Raw genomic sequence first — 17488 nt, 5'->3', positions numbered from 1 at the left:
CAGCATTCAGGGCTTGAATCACCAAGTTTATAATAATCAATATATCACACAAATAATAGAATGATACACATCTATCAAATCACCATCCAATTTTAAAAAACTGCTTCAAAGCAATGATCCAAATTTAAGGCTGTGGTTTTAAAGTACCAATGCAGCCATTTTCATATTTTTTATATCAATATCAAATCATTTCTAGGTAACAATTAAGCAACTTACTACAATAGCCCCATTCAAATGGGCAAAAAACAGCTTTAAGCAAAAAACTATCTCAAGCAAGAATTTTGCTCGGACTGTCTGGGATTGGTCTGAGTGGAGATGGGAAAACTTAAAACTAACTTATTGACAGAGAGGTTTGGAATTCTCTTTGTTATTTGTCTATTAACCAATTTACCGCATGGTGATGTCACCATGGAGAGCCGAAACTCCCACCCATGCAAACCTGCTGATTAGAAGGTCCTGTGTAGATTGTATTTTCAACCACTAACTATCAGGAAGTAACAGTGATACAATTTTTTCATACTTTTACATGAGCTGTTTGTTTCATACAATGTGATACAAAAATGAGGAACAACAATTTTACCCCCTTTTCATGTATCCAATTGTTAGTAGTTACTATCTTGTCTCATCGCTACAACTCCTGTACGGGCTCGGGAGAGATGAAGGTCGACAGCGATGCGTCCTCCGAAACACAACCCAACCAAGCCGCACTGCTTCTTAACACAGCGCTCATCCAACCCGGAAGCCAGCCGCAGCCGTGTCGGAGGAAACACTGTGCACTTGGCGACCTGGTTAGCCTGCATTGCGCCCGGCCCACCACAGGAGTCGCTAGTGCGCGATGAGACAAGGACATCCCTACCGGCCAAACCTTCCCTAATCCGGACGACGCTAGGCCAATTGTGCGTCGCCCCACGGACCTCCCAGTCATGGCCAGCTGCGACAGAGCCTGGGCGCAAAACCCAGAGTCTCTGGTGGCACAGCCAGCACTGCGATGCAGTGCCCTAGACCACTGCGCCACCCGGGAGTCCGGAACAACAGAGTTTTGACTGCACTGGGCCTTTAAGGCTGCAGAAAAAGGTAAACACCTCTAAGACAGCTGAATGTCTGGGTATGGATACTTACTGCAACAATGAAACACAAAGACAATATTCAATAGTCACAAAACACAACCAGAGAGATATGTGAAAAAGTACATTCAAAAGTATAAGGACAATGAAACAGATACGGCTCACTGCGGTACCCCCCAAGGCTCAGTCCAGACTCCAAGTCCCTGGAAGACAAACAGAGAGAAACTGTTACCTTTATGTGTGTGTGTGTGTGTGTCCTATAGCATCATCAGCACTGTCCGTGTGATTGGCAGAGGCATAATACGCACAGCTGATTGGACCGATGGTGACGGGATTAAGGGGGACGGAACTGGAGATGGAACGGGATCTCCTTCGTCTGGAACACAACTGTGGGAAAAAAAATGTTTTAGAAGGGTAAGAGAGTACTGTACCAGTAGACTAGAGAGAGAGAGAGAGACACTAGAGAGAGAGAGAGAGACTAGAGAGAGAGAGAGACACTAGAGAGAGAGAGACACTAGAGAGAGAGAGAGAGACACTAGAGATGAACACTAGAGAAAGAGAGAGAGACACTAGAGAGAGAGAGAGAGAGACTAGAGAGAGATAGAGAGACACTAGAGAGAGAGAGACACTAGAGAGAGAGAGAGAGAGAGAGACACTAGAGAGAGAGAGAGAGAGAGACTAGAGAGAGAGAGAGAGAGAGAGAGAGAGAGACTAGAGAGAGAGAGAGACACTAGAGAGAGAGAGAGAAAGTGGAAGACAGAGGCTGATGAAGAGTCCATGGCCAGTATCCACAAAGGATCTGACGAGTGCTGATCAAGGATCAGGTTACACCTCTAATTCACCACAATCTAAAAGGCCAAACGGATCCGAAATCAGCTCTCCTACTCTGCGACGCTTTGTGAATGTGGGCCCAGGACTCACTGGAGTGCAGGAGGAGCTCCCGTGGTCACACAGGCTGAGGCTGCAGTGCAGGAAAACATCCCGGTAGTCTCCCTGGAACAGAAACAGCAGTGCAGAGAAGCGCGCCTCGAGTGATGAGCCACTCTCCTCCACCCTCACCTGGGTACGATCACTAGGACATCTGGGGAACAGAGAGGGAGGACCAGGGTTTAACTTGCACACAGCTACAAAAATACACAAACAGAAAAATGGGACCTGATGCCTGTCTGCTTTACATTCATATTAGCATTATTATTATTTATTTTTTTACACCATGGGGTGTACTTGTACATTAAGTTGACTCATGCTACAGAAACGGGAAGTAGGCTCCTGTCCTATGGGCCGTTCTGGCTCGGACAAGTCACTTACAAAAATAAACAGACATATAGCCAAGAACAAACACACACACTTACAGGCCGTGATTGTAAATAATTATTTATTCTTAACTTACTTTCTGAATGGATTTGCCTTTTTCAGTCTATAAACCATAAAGAAGCATAAATACTTGTTCTGAATGATGAAATATCTCATAGGGTCATCAGGGTTGGGGGAGTGAGTGGCGTAGCAGTTGTCCAGGACAACCACAAATCGCTCCGTCTCCGTCTCGTTGACGGACACACCCACATGCAGAACAGAGCCCAGTGGCAGAGTGACCCTCTGACCCGCAGGGTAAGGCTCTGTGTAGTTGGAGTTGTGGTACAGAGACATGGAGGCTGACGCCTTGGAGCCAATACCTGAAACTCCACCTTCCACCCTGGTGCCAAGAGAACAAACCAAGACAAATGTATTTTATTTATTTATTTATTTTATTTCACCTTTATTTAACCAGGTAGGCTAGATGAGAACACCTTTATTTAACCAGGTAGGCTAGTTGAGAACACCTTTATTTAACCAGGTAGGCTAGTTGAGAACACCTTTATTTAACCAGGTAGGCTAGATGAGAACACCTTTATTTAACCAGGTAGGCTAGTTGAGGACACCTTTATTTAACCAGGTATGCTAGATGAGAACAAGTTCTCATTTACAACTGCGACCTGGCCAAGATAAAGCAAAGCAGTGCGATACAAACAACAACACAGAGTTACACATGGAATAAACAAACATGCAGTCAATTTATGACAAAGTTACAAAGCTGTAGCTTGTTATGTGCATATTTGTCTGCCAAGATTGGATGTATAAAATTCCACAAAAAAAACATTCTACGGTAAATATTTCCAGATATCTGACTGCCTTGTTATAATCCTGGACCAATCAGGGTGTGACACAGATGGGGCGGGACTACAATGGTGTGTTGTGGTGTGTTTTGATGTGGTGTGGCGTTCGTATTGTTTCCTGTAATGTGACGTCTCCACTCACGGTAGGTAGGGTGCGACGGCCACATCTAGGCTGCTCTCTGTGTCTAGCGGATAGGCACAGGAGAAAGGTATGCTCACGGGTCGGGTGAAGGAGACATTGTGCACCTGGTATATGAATAAACTGTTGGAGTAGATGGCATGGCTGCTGTTGGTCTGGAAAATAGAAGAAGAGAGGATGACAGTTGGGATGACATGAACAAAATTACCTCTTGACGTGATAGAGTAAAGACCGCTGTCATGTCTCCCTGATGTGTTGAAGTTATTATTCACATTACACAGTATTCATGTGTTGAAGTTATTATTCACATTACACAGTATTCATGTGTAGAAGTTGTTATTCACATTACACAGTATTCATGTGTAGAAGTTGTTATTCACATTACACAGTATTCATGTGTAGAAGTTGTTATTCACATTACACAGTATTCATGTGTAGAAGTTGTTATTCACATGACACAGTATTCATGTGTAGAAGTTGTTATTCACATGACACAGTATTCATGTGTAGAAGTCATTATTCACATAACACATTATTCATGTGTAGAAGTCATTATTCACATAACACATTATTCATGTGTAGAAGTCATTATTCACATGACACAGTATTCATGTGTAGAAGTTATTATTCACATGACACAGCATTCATGTGTAGAGCCAGTAGTTATTATTCACATGACACAATATTCATGTGTAGAAGTCATTATTCACATAACACAGTATTCATGTGTAGAGCCAGTAGTTATTATTCACATTATACATTGTTCATGTGTAGAGCCAGGAGTTTGTCCAGACCACATGGCCAGTTTCAGAGAGTCAGGCAGCAAGGTTTAGACAAACTCCAACAGTTGCAAACAAAATGCTAGGCTACAAGCATGGGAAATAATGTCTAGACACTTTTTTCCAGTGGAGATTAAGTTTATGAATTGCCTAGCCGGGCTGTGGGACAGTGGATGCGCATTGGGATTTCCCCCCAGGATTATCAGGAATAACTAACAGCTATCAACCATTCAGCATCCCGGATCTGAATGTACCGTTTTCTAAATATGAATGAACAACTGACAGATACAGTATGAGCTTCCCTTCAGTTGAAGTGAATTGACCGTAAGAAGAGAGAATATTGAAAAGAGCCAGAAGTCAGTGTTCTCACTCCTCACCGTCAAGGTGTTTCCACAGCTGCCCTCCCTGCGCTCCACCTGGAACCACACTGTGCCGTTAGCTTCCTGGTGGGAGGAGCAGCGGAGGTCGGCCAGGTGAGCAGAGAACACGTTCAGACCTGCAGTCTCCAGACCAGCCCGGCTGAGACCCACCTCTAGGAGACGCCGACCACACACCAGCTCTGGGCCTGAGTTGGAAGGACGCTCTGATTCTGAGAAAGAAAATGGAAGGAGGGTAAGAAAAATGGGGATGAGGGATAGGAGAAAAAAGATATTCATACAGGGCCCAGAGTCTAAAAATAAGTTCCAGATTGGTGATCTAACTATATCCATAAAGCCTTCACTGAAGATGTTGATTGAATTATAAAAAATGATGAATAAGGATCATTAAAGAATGATACTCCTACCCGAACAGACGACACCAGCGTCTTCACCATGATTACAGTTGTGTCTCCCAAACCCGTTGTGACTGCACCTTGTGAGATTAGACTCGCTGCCTGTACATCCAACATCATCCATCCATATTGTCCCGTTCCCCTGTCCGAAGTGGGCTTGGTGTGGTGCAGACAGAGCTCTCCCACAGCCCAGCTGTCTACACACCACCTGGGCGTCACTCAAGTCCCACGAGTCATCACACACCGTCCCCCAGCTACCACTGTGGTAGACCTCCACTCTCCCAGAGCAGGAGTTAGGACCGTTGATCAATCTGATCGGGGCATCTGACAAAGAAATCAAAATCAAAACAATTGTCTTATTGTAACAGCTAGACGTCACAGCTAACACAGGCCTGCAGTGTTCAATTCATTACCAAGTGCAGCTCGCCATCTGTTGCTGTGGCCACTATTTTATCCATCACTGTGCGTGAATACCAAACTGTGAGTGCAGTACTTGTTTCTCAATGTTTTACCGACAAATCATATTTTCGTAGTTATTACAGCATTTCTATATCTGGTTTTCATGCTAGCTCTGTAGCAATGTTAGCTACATTTAGCCTATCATTGTTAGGTGGGTCGTCTTGTAGCTAGCTAGCTGTATTTTCCTTTCAGTCATCATATTATTGTCACAGATCAGAGCAGTATCTTGTTTTGTTATTGCTAAATTAACATGTGCCTTATCCTAGTATTGATGCCATTGTATTCATGTTTATTATTTCCAGACCACATGCTGTATGGATAAAAGGATAGTTCATTGGATAATCATAGCTGAGTGATAATGGCATAGAAGTGTGAACCCGTGTTGATCTAAAATCAACATTAAAGAACCCTAAACTGAGGAACTGTCTCTCTCACCGTCTCTCTAATAGGAAGGAGTGCAATCTCCATATCACTGCCTACTCAAACCAGGGTAATATTCCCAGAGACTTCAGCCCCTTTCAACACTTATCCAAGCTACAATGGAATTGTAAGTGCATTTTACACAACAATGAGACAGCACACTTTCTTAACACTCACCTTGCCACGCTGTCACTGGTGTAATTGTTGTGGTGTTACCAGCCAGTGTGGTTGATTGGTTGGTTGGTGCTGCTGTTTCTGTTGTGGTGTTCCAGTAGAAAGGTGGTGATGTTGACAGAGCTGAAGACAGGAGTTTAGTACACATGTACTTTATATGGTTCTGAAATGATTAGTTTAACCCGGTCATGTCATTTGATCAGGAAAACATCTGTGCCCTAATCTATGGTTGCGATGCATTAACAAGATCACCATCGATCTGACAATACCACTTATAATACCAATTAATCTGAAGGGAAGGTGAGACACGAGAGCACTTACACACAGTGAAAGAGACTTTAGAGTCTCTTTCACTGAGAGATTTAGAGCAGAACACAAGAGCACACAACAGAACACGAGAGCACACAACAGAACACAAGAGCACACAACAGAACACGAGAGCACACAACAGAACACAAGAGCACACAACAGAACACAAGAGCACACAACAGAACACAAGAGCACACAACAGAACACAAGAGCACACAACAGAACACAAGAGCACACAACAGAACACAAGAGCACACAACAGAACACAACAGCACACAACAGAACACAACAGCACACAACAGAACACGAGCGATACACACGTCCTAAACATACACAAGATTGGACAGAAAACAAACACACACACAACGACAGACTAAACACCAGACACATTGTTTTGATTTGATTTAGTAGATGCTCACATCCTAAAAAAACAGGGGTACACACACACACACCGTACCTAGTATAACGAGGGAGGTGATGCCCTGTTCGTTGCCGCTGGGGTAGGTGGCGTATTCACAGATGTATCTCCCTTCATCAGTCATCCTGATGTCAGAGATCTGGATTGAAGGGTTGCTGAGGGAGGGCGTGGGGAAGCTAACTCGTCCCTTCAGGGGTGACGTGGGGTAAAGTACCCCAAAATTGGGGTGGTACGTGGCTATGTTGAGCCTCTCGCCCTTTCTGGACTCAAAAATCCAGGACACCTGTATAGTATTTATTAATAACACACAGCAAGGGGAAATGGGGGGGGGGGACAAGTAAACTTCCATATACAGTACCAGTCAAATGTTTGGACACACCTACTCATTCAATGGTTGTTCTTTATTTTTTACTCATTTATACATTGTAGAATAATAGTGAAGACATCAAAACTATGAAATAACACACATGGAATCATTATATGTGTTATTGGTTTTACCACCGAGGACCACTTTGGAAACACGTTTTAATTAATACTTTCAAGTGATATCCTCTGGGTCCACATTGTACATTTAGTTGTATATGTCTGTTACCCCAAATACATTCAATTCAATGTAGTAACCAAAAAAAGTGTTCAACAAATCAAAATATATTTTATATTTGAGATTCTTCAAAGTAGCCACCCTTGATGACTGCCTTGCACACTCTTGGCATTCTCTCAACCAGCTTCATGAGGTAGTCACTTGGAATGCAATTCATTTAACAAGTGTGCCTTGTTAAATAAAAAATAAAAAAACTTTAAAAAAAACTATTATAGGTTAAACATTTACTACACCCTGAACTATTATAGGTTAAACATTTACTACACCCTGAACTATTATAGGTTAAACATTTACTACTACCTGAACTATTATAGGTTAAACATTTACTACACCCTGAACTATTATAGGTTAAACATTTACTACACCCTGAACTATTATAGGTTAAACATTTACTACTACCTGAACTATTATAGATGAAACATTTACTACACCCTGAACTATTATAGGTTAAACATTTACTACACCCTGAACTATTATAGGTTAAACATTTACTACACCCTGAACTATTATAGGTTAAACATTTACTACACCCTGAACTATTATAGGTTAAACATTTACTACACCCTGAACTATTATAGGTTAAACATTTACTACTACCTGAACTATTATAGGTTAAACATTTACTACACCCTGAACTATTATAGGTTAAACATTTACTACACCCTGAACTATTATAGGTTAAACATTTACTACTACCTGAACTATTATAGATGAAACATTTACTACACCCTGAACTATTATAGGTTAAACATTTACTACTACCTGAACTATTATAGATGAAACATTTACTACACCCTGAACTATTATAGGTTAAACATTTACTACTACCTGAACTATTATAGGTTAAACATTTACTACACCCTGAACTATTATAGGTTAAACATTTACTACTACCTGAACTATTATAGGTTAAACATTTACTACACCCTGAACTATTATAGGTTAAACATTTACTACTACCTGAACTATTATAGATGAAACATTTACTACACCCTGAACTATTATAGGTTAAACATTTACTACACCCTGAACTATTATAGGTAAATCATTTACTACTACCTGAACTATTATACTGTAGGTAAAAACATTTTTTAGTCAAATACTGTCTGACTTCATCCATATTGGAATTTGGATGATCAAGGACAAAGTATATTTTTTTCAGCATATTGTAACAATATACATATTAGTCCACACAACTTCCTGTGTGACTGACCTGTGTGAGCTGTATGACCTGCGTTCCTATGAAGGCACACCGCAGGTTAACCGTCTGGCCAGGATATGATATCACTTCTGGTTCCACCTCCACCCACGGTGACCTAGCCCCTGGGAGGAAGAAGAGGAAATGATCACACCTTTCACCGCAGCTTCCTGTTGTTTCCCAGACAACAGGAACCATAACGTTAAGGAGACGAGGAGAGAAAGCTTCTTGAGACGTTTGGGACCAGGCCTCAGTTCCTGATGGAGCTACACTTTTGTAACATGTTTATCTTGTATACTGTATTAATGTAGTGTTTACTGTACTGTTGATCTTGTATACTGTATTACTGTAGTGTTTACTGTACTGTTTATCTTGTCTACTGTAGTGTTTACTGTACTGTTGATCTTGTATACTGTATTAATGTAGTGTTTACTGTACTGTTTATCTTGTATACTGTATTAATGTAGTGTTTACTGTACTGTTGATCTTGTATACTGTATTAATGTAGTGTTTACTGTACTGTTTATCTTGTATACTGTATTAATGTAGTGTTTACTGTACTGTTTATCTTGTATACTGTATTAATGTAGTGTTTACTGTACTGTTTATCTTGTATACTGTATTAATGTAGTGTTTACTGTACTGTTTATCTTGTATACTGTATTAATGTAGTGCTTACTGTACTGTTTATCTTGTATACTGTATTAATGTAGTGTTTACTGTACTGTTTCTTGTATACTGTATTAATGTAGTGTTTACTGTACTGTTTATCTTGTATACTGTATTAATGTAGTGTTTACTGTACTGTTTATCTTGTATACTGTATTAATGTAGTGTTTACTGTACTGTTGATCTTGTATACTGTATTAATGTAGTGTTTACTGTACTGTTTATCTTGTATACTGTATTAATGTAGTGTTTACTGTACTGTTTATCTTGTATACTGTATTACTGTAGTGTTTACTGTACTGTTTATCTTGTATACTGTATTACTGTAGTGTTTACTGTACTGTTTATCTTGTATACTGTATTACTGTAGTGTTTACTGTACTGTTTATCTTGTATACTGTATTAATGTAGTGTTTATTGTACTGTTTATCTTGTATACTGTATTAATGTAGTGTTTACTGTACTGTTTATCTTGTATACTGTATTAATGTAGTGTTTACTGTACTGTTTATCTTGTATACTGTATTAATGTAGTGTTTACTGTACTGGATGCTATTTTGTGTTTGTAGAACTGAAAGACAACCACCACGTGATGGTAGAACGTGTTTATTTACAGAAGAACAGCAGGCTGCCATTGTGCAAATGGTGGTTGAAAATAATGCCAAAAGACTGCGGAAAATCCAACAACAGATTATTAAAAACCCTGCCATCTTCCATAACATCATAGTAAGCTTATCAATCATAGCCCGAATACTTAAGAAACACCATTTCCGGATTAAGCAAATCTACAGTCTCATACAGTGGGGCAAAAAAGTATTTAGTCAGCCACCAATTGTGCAAGTTCTCCCACTTAAAAAGATGAGAGAGGCCTGTAATTTTCATCATAGGTACACTTCAACTATGAGAGACAAAATGAGAAAAAAAATCCAGAAAATCACCTATTGCAGATTCAGTCTTCCCAGCCTGGTGCAGGTCTACAATTTTGTTTCTGGTGTCCTTCGACAGCTCTTTGGTCTTGGCCATAGTGGAGTTTGGAGTGTGACTGTTTGAGGTTGTGGACAGGTGTCTTTTATACTGATAACAAGTTCAAACAGGTGCCATTAATACAGGTAACGAGTGGAGGACAGAGGAGCCTCTTAAAGAAGAAGTAACAGGTCTGTGGGAGCCAGAAATCTTGCTTGTTTGTAGGTGACCAAATACTTATTTTCCACCATAATTTGCAAATAAATTCATAAAAAATCCTACAATGTGATTTTCTGGAGAAAAAAAATCTAATTTTGTCTATATTTGAAGTGTACCTATGATGAAAATTACAGGCCTCTCTCATCTTTTTAAGTGGGAGAACTTGCACAATTGGTGGCTGACTAAATACTTTTTTGCCCCACTGTATATGGGCTATGGTTTTGGTCGAATGTGATAGTCTGCCTATAACCAGCCTGAGTAGGCCTATAACTCCATTCCTATTCTATTCTGAGTTTAGAGAAATTAATCAAATTGGAAATGAGGTATTATCATGCTGGTTAATGCGATGCATGTCTGTTGAATTTGGAAAAATTCACCTGCACTCAGCCCTGCCCCATTGATGGAGCCAATCAGGAGCCTCTACTGCGTTGCGGCCGTGACATACTGCATACTTCTTATTAAACGGTACGTGCTAAATAGTATGCAACGATGAGTTCATAGTATGCAGTTTAAGTGTGTAGTACGCTATTATAGGTATTCGGACAGGGCAAGAGTCTGGGTGTACTTTACAATGATCTTGCCACCTTGTTATTGGTTCTGTGGAGTTACCTGCCAATGTGGTTGTTTGGTTGGTTGGTCGGGCTGTTCCTGTTGTGGTGTTCCAGGAGATCGGTGGTGCTGCTGTGGTGTTGCTGCCACCTGACAGAGATAAAGACAGGATTTCAGTTCAAACTTATTTACAATATTTTTAAATACTAACGTCCCTAGTGGAGGTTGGGTTGTAAAGGGATGGGAGAAGTGGAGGTTGGAGAAGTGGAGGTTGGGTTATAAAGGGATGGGAGAAGTGGAGGTGGGAGAAGTGGAGGTTGGGTTGTAAAGGGATGGGGAGAAGTGGAGGTTGGGTTGTAAAGGGATGGGGAGAAGTGGAGGTTGGGTTTTAAAGGGATGGGGAGAAGTGGAGGTTGGGTTGTAAAGGGATGGGGAGAAGTGGAGGTTGGGTTGTAAAGGAATGGGAGAAGTGGAGGTTGGGTTGTAAAGGGATGGGGAGAAGTGGAGGTGGGAGAAGTGGAGGTTGGGTTGCAAAGGGATGGGAGAAGTGGAGGTTGGGTTGTAAAGGGATGGGGAGAAGTGGAGGTTGGGTTGTAAAGGGATGGGAGAAGTGGAGGTTGGGTTATAAAGGGATGGGGAGAAGTGAAGGTTGGGTTTTAAAGGGATGGGGAGAAGTGGAGGTTGGGTTTTAAAGGGATGGGGAGAAGTGGAGGTGGGAGAAGTGGAGGTTGGGTTATAAAGGGATGGGAGAAGTGGAGGTGGGAGAAGTGGAGGTTGGGTTATAAAAGGATGGGAGAAGTGGAGGTGGGAGAAGTGGAGGTTGGGTTGTAAAGGGATGGGGAGAAGTGGAGGTTGGGTTATAAAGGGATGGGGAGAAGTGGAGGTGGGAGAAGTGGAGGTTGGGTTTTAAAGGGATGGGGAGAAGTGGAGGTTGGGTTGTAAAGGGATGGGGAGAAGTGAAGGTTGGGTTTTAAAGGGATGGGGAGAAGTGGAGGTTGGGTTTTAAAGGGATGGGGAGAAGTGGAGGTTGGGTTATAAAGGGATGAGGAGAAGTGGAGGTTGGGTTTTAAAGGGATGGGGAGAAGTGGAGGTTGGGTTTTAAAGGGATGGGGAGAAGTGGAGGTTGGGTTTTAAAGGGATGGGGAGAAGTGGAGGTTGGGTTTTAAAGGGATGGGAGAAGTGGAGGTTTGGTTATAAAGGGATGAGGAGAAGTGGAGGTTGGGTTATAAAGGGATGAGGAGAAGTGGAGGTGGGAGAAGTGGAGGTTGGGTTGTAAAGGGATGGGGAGAAGTGGAGGTTGGGTTGTAAAGGGATGGGGAGAAGTGGAGGTTGGGTTGTAAAGGGATGAGGAGAAGTGGAGGTTGGGTTGTAAAGGGATGGGAGAAGTGGAGGTTGGGTTATAAAGGGATGGGGAGAAGTGGAGGTTGGGTTATAAAGGGATGGGGAGAAGTGGAGGTTGGGTTTTAAATGGGATGGGGAGAAGTGGAGGTTGGGATGTAAAGGGATGGGGAGAAGTGGAGGTTGGGTTTTAAAGGGATGGGGAGAAGTGGAGGTTGGGATGTAAAGGGATGGGAGAAGTGGAGGTTGGGTTATAAAGGGATGGGGAGAAGTGGAGGTTGGGATGTAAAGGGATGGGGAGAAGTGGAGATTGGGTTTTAAAGGGATGGGAGAAGTGGAGGTTGGGTTATAAAGGGATGGGGAGAAGTGGAGGTTGGGTTTTAAAGGGATGGGGAGAAGTGGAGGTTGGGTTTTAAAGGGATGGGGAGAAGTGGGGGTTGGGTTGTAAAGGGATGGGGAGAAGTGGAGGTTGGGTTTTAAAGGGATGGGGAGAAGTGGAGGTTGGGTTATAAAGGGATGAGGAGAAGTGGAGGTGGGAGAAGTGGAGGTTGGGATGTAAAGGGATGGGAGAAGTGGAGGTTGGGTTATAAAGGGATGGGGAGAAGTGGAGGTTGGGATGTAAAGGGATGGGGAGAAGTGGAGGTTGGGTTTTAAAGGGATGGGAGAAGTGGAGGTTGGGTTATAAAGGGATGGGGAGAAGTGGAGGTTGGGTTTTAAAGGGATGGGGAGAAGTGGGGGTTGGGTTGTAAAGGGATGGGGAGAAGTGGAGGTTGGGTTTTAAAGGGATGGGGAGAAGTGGAGGTTGGGTTATAAAGGGATGAGGAGAAGTGGAGGTGGGAGAAGTGGAGGTTGGGTTTTAAAGGGATGGGGAGAAGTGGAGGTTGGGTTTTAAAGGGATGGGGAGAAGTGGAGGTTGGGTTTTAAAGGGATGGGGAGAAGTGAGGGTTGGGTTGTAAAGGGATGGGGAGAAGTGGAGGTTTGGTTATAAAGGGATGAAGAGAAGTGGAGTTTGGGTTATAAAGGGATGAGGAGAAGTGGAGGTGGGAGAAGTGGAGATTGGGTTTTAAAGGGATGGGGAGAAGTGGAGGTGGGAGAAGTGGAGGTTGGGTTGTAAAGGGATGAGGAGAAGTGGAGGTTGGGTTGTAAAGGGATGGGGAGAAGTGGAGGTTGGGTTTTAAAGGGATGGGGAGAAGTGGAGGTTGGGTTATAAAGGGATGGGGAGAAGTGAAGGTTGGGTTTTAAAGGGATGGGGAGAAGTGGAGGTTGGGTTTTAAAGGGATGGGGAGAAGTGGAGGTTGGGTTATAAAGGGATGAGGAGAAGTGGAGGTTGGGTTATAAAGGGATGGGGAGAAGTGGAGGTTGGGTTTTAAAGGGATGAGGAGAAGTGGAGGTTGGGTTTTAAAGGGATGGGGAGAAGTGGAGGTTGGGTTTTAAAGGGATGAGGAGAAGTAGAGGTTGGGTTTTAAAGGGATGGGGAGAAGTGGAGGTTGGGTTGTAAAGGGATGGGGAGAAGTGGAGGTTGGGTTTTAAAGGGATGGGGAGAAGTGGAGGTTGGGTTTTAAAGGGATGGGAGAAGTGGAGGTTGGGTTATAAAGGGATGAGGAGAAGTGGAGGTGGGAGAAGTGGAGGTTGGGTTGTAAAGGGATGGGGAGAAGTGGAGGTTGGGTTGTAAAGGGATGGGGAGAAGTGGAGGTTGGGTTGTAAAGGGATGAGGAGAAGTGGAGGTTGGGTTGTAAAGGGATGGGAGAAGTGGAGGTTGGGTTATAAAGGGATGGGGAGAAGTGGAGGTTGGGTTATAAAGGGATGGGGAGAAGTGGAGGTTGGGTTTTAAATGGGATGGGGAGAAGTGGAGGTTGGGATGTAAAGGGATGGGGAGAAGTGGAGGTTGGGTTTTAAAGGGATGGGGAGAAGTGGAGGTTGGGATGTAAAGGGATGGGAGAAGTGGAGGTTGGGTTATAAAGGGATGGGGAGAAGTGGAGGTTGGGATGTAAAGGGATGGGGAGAAGTGGAGATTGGGTTTTAAAGGGATGGGAGAAGTGGAGGTTGGGTTATAAAGGGATGGGGAGAAGTGGAGGTTGGGTTTTAAAGGGATGGGGAGAAGTGGAGGTTGGGTTTTAAAGGGATGGGGAGAAGTGGGGGTTGGGTTGTAAAGGGATGGGGAGAAGTGGAGGTTGGGTTTTAAAGGGATGGGGAGAAGTGGAGGTTGGGTTATAAAGGGATGAGGAGAAGTGGAGGTGGGAGAAGTGGAGGTTGGGATGTAAAGGGATGGGAGAAGTGGAGGTTGGGTTATAAAGGGATGGGGAGAAGTGGAGGTTGGGATGTAAAGGGATGGGGAGAAGTGGAGGTTGGGTTTTAAAGGGATGGGAGAAGTGGAGGTTGGGTTATAAAGGGATGGGGAGAAGTGGAGGTTGGGTTTTAAAGGGATGGGGAGAAGTGGGGGTTGGGTTGTAAAGGGATGGGGAGAAGTGGAGGTTGGGTTTTAAAGGGATGGGGAGAAGTGGAGGTTGGGTTATAAAGGGATGAGGAGAAGTGGAGGTGGGAGAAGTGGAGGTTGGGTTTTAAAGGGATGGGGAGAAGTGGAGGTTGGGTTTTAAAGGGATGGGGAGAAGTGGAGGTTGGGTTTTAAAGGGATGGGGAGAAGTGAGGGTTGGGTTGTAAAGGGATGGGGAGAAGTGGAGGTTTGGTTATAAAGGGATGAAGAGAAGTGGAGTTTGGGTTATAAAGGGATGAGGAGAAGTGGAGGTGGGAGAAGTGGAGATTGGGTTTTAAAGGGATGGGGAGAAGTGGAGGTGGGAGAAGTGGAGGTTGGGTTGTAAAGGGATGAGGAGAAGTGGAGGTTGGGTTGTAAAGGGATGGGGAGAAGTGGAGGTTGGGTTTTAAAGGGATGGGGAGAAGTGGAGGTTGGGTTATAAAGGGATGGGGAGAAGTGAAGGTTGGGTTTTAAAGGGATGGGGAGAAGTGGAGGTTGGGTTTTAAAGGGATGGGGAGAAGTGGAGGTTGGGTTATAAAGGGATGAGGAGAAGTGGAGGTTGGGTTATAAAGGGATGGGGAGAAGTGGAGGTTGGGTTTTAAAGGGATGAGGAGAAGTGGAGGTTGGGTTTTAAAGGGATGGGGAGAAGTGGAGGTTGGGTTTTAAAGGGATGAGGAGAAGTAGAGGTTGGGTTTTAAAGGGATGGGGAGAAGTGGAGGTTGGGTTGTAAAGGGATGGGGAGAAGTGGAGGTTGGGTTTTAAAGGGATGGGGAGAAGTGGAGGTTGGGTTTTAAAGGGATGGGAGAAGTGGAGGTTGGGTTATAAAGGGATGAGGAGAAGTGTAGGTTGGGTTATAAAGGGATGAGGAGAAGTGGAGGTGGGAGAAGTGGAGATTGGGTTTTAAAAGGATGGGGAGAAGTGGAGGTGGGAGAAGTGGAGGTTGGGTTGTAAAGGGATGGGGAGAAGTGGAGGTTGGGTTGCAAAGGGATGGGGAGAAGTGAAGGTTGGGTTTTAAAGGGATGGGGAGAAGTGGAGGTTGGGATGTAAAGGGATGGGAGAAGTGGAGGTTGGGTTTTAAAGGGATGGGGAGAAGTGGAAGTTGGGATGTAAAGGGATGGGAGAAGTGGAGGTTGGGTTTTAAAGGGATGGGAGAAGTGGAGGTTGGGTTCAAATAAAACAGACATAAATAATGAGGAAAATGAATACATTAACAAGAAAAATGTGTGCTTGTCTTGAAGTATTTATGGCTGTGAAATAAGTTGTTGTGGGGTTTAAACCATAATACCCCAGGATGGTGATCTAACTGTATCCATAACGCCTTTACTAAGGTTGTTGATTAGAAAAAAGAGTAAAGTTGATAAAGAAGCTTAAAAAACGATACTCCTACCTGAGCAGATGACACCAGCGTCTTCGTGATGTCCACAGTTGTGTAATCCAAACCCATTGTGACTGCACCTTATGAGATTAGACTCGCTGCCTGTACATCTAACGTCATCCAGCCAGATTGTCCCGTTCCCCTGTCCGAAGTGGGCTTCACGTGGTGCAGACAGAGCTCTTCCACAGCCCAGCTGTCTACACACCACCTGGGCGTCACTCAAGTCCCACAAGTCGTCACACACCGCCCCCCAGTGACCGCTGTGGTAGACCTCCACTCTCCCAGAGCAGGAGTTAGGACCATTGACCAATCTGACTTGACTATTGGCTAATGCTGATGTTGTTGTATCGGATGTCATTGTTGAAAACATACTGTCTGCGACGCCGGGTGGGGGGGTGAGCGGTGGTGTCGACATCTGTGTTGGAGAGGTGGCATTGACATCTGACCGAACTGAAAGAATTGAGTTTCTGATGAAGCATTAGCTACTAGCCACAGTGTCATGTACCATAATTATGCATGACTTACAAGACCTTCAGGAAAAATGTCAACTACTATGAAGAAAATGTAACTCTGCCCAGATCTTAAACACAAGGATCTGAAACACATAATGACTAAGACCATCAACCCTGTTACCTGAGCTATGACCAGTGGTGGCCTGTATGAACAGGAACAGCAGCAGAGGCCCTGAGGACATCGTTAAGAACACCATCATTCAGATCCAAAACACACCTGAGAAGAGGTTTAGAGTTAGTAGTGGGTCGTTAGTGGACAATGGAGTGATACTGTATATAGTTAAACATCTAGAAACCAATTCACATAAAGTGTTACTAGGAATTACAAATCAAATAAAGCACAATTGAACCATCCAACGATGTAGTTTTAGTCTGCTAGAATGGTCAAGTCTTCCAGGACGTCCATCGTTGACTTACCACTCAGAGGACGTGGGTTCTGGATTTCACCTGGGAGCTCCAGTTATACCGTTTCCTAGGACACATCATGTGACCATAAAGAACATTTATATTGTGATTACCGGCATTGAGTTACTTATTCGTCACTTTTAAATCCAAACAGAAACTAACCTGACAGATGAATAAAAGGACTCTTTGTCAGAAATCCTTGTATCAATATACTTAGTCATAGGACTTCTCAATAATATGGACACAACCTCACTATACAATAGAACAACCTTGGGGGTTATGAACACAAAGACAGTTTGTACATTCCAGTAAAACCACAGCCAACCCCTTTTATCCAAACATGCCTTTAGCCAACAGCCATTTCTATAAAACGTATTTCATGTGTTACCATCAAGAAGTCCATTGAAGTCATTTGAGTCCATTGCGAAACTGTGAACAGAATAAAAACAAAACTTTAACAGCTCGATTGTAAATCTGACCCATTTGTTTGATTGGGGTTTAA

General features: G+C 43.3%; 1 protein-coding gene across 2 annotated transcripts; it reads right to left on the bottom strand.

Annotated features, from left to right (window-relative positions):
- Positions 1–936: 936 nt before the first annotated feature.
- LOC110487431 (deleted in malignant brain tumors 1 protein) lies at positions 937–17437 on the bottom strand. 2 transcript variants are annotated; one of them, XM_036941880.1, is made up of 15 exons: positions 17375–17437; positions 16999–17053; positions 16703–16798; positions 16082–16519; positions 10947–11036; positions 8502–8611; positions 6727–6970; positions 5964–6083; positions 4920–5231; positions 4513–4724; positions 3360–3511; positions 2509–2757; positions 1986–2145; positions 1373–1451; positions 937–1267 (listed from the first exon to the last, which is right to left on the bottom strand). In XM_036941880.1, the coding sequence occupies exons 3-15, from the start codon at positions 16779–16781 to the stop codon at positions 1248–1250; spliced, it is 2265 nt and encodes a 754-aa protein (XP_036797775.1). In that variant the 5' UTR covers positions 16782–16798; positions 16999–17053; positions 17375–17437; the 3' UTR covers positions 937–1247. The 2 variants fall into 2 exon arrangements, with proteins under 2 accessions (XP_036797775.1, XP_036797776.1); XM_036941881.1 differs by lacking the exons at positions 16999–17053; positions 17375–17437 and adding an exon at positions 16908–16987.
- Positions 17438–17488: the final 51 nt, after the last annotated feature.

Source organism: Oncorhynchus mykiss, chromosome 13, assembly GCF_013265735.2.
Source record: "Oncorhynchus mykiss isolate Arlee chromosome 13, USDA_OmykA_1.1, whole genome shotgun sequence".
Lineage (NCBI taxonomy): Eukaryota > Metazoa > Chordata > Actinopteri > Salmoniformes > Salmonidae > Oncorhynchus > Oncorhynchus mykiss.
Note: the sequence above shows the minus strand (reverse complement) of the source record. Positions and strands in the feature narration are given on the sequence as shown.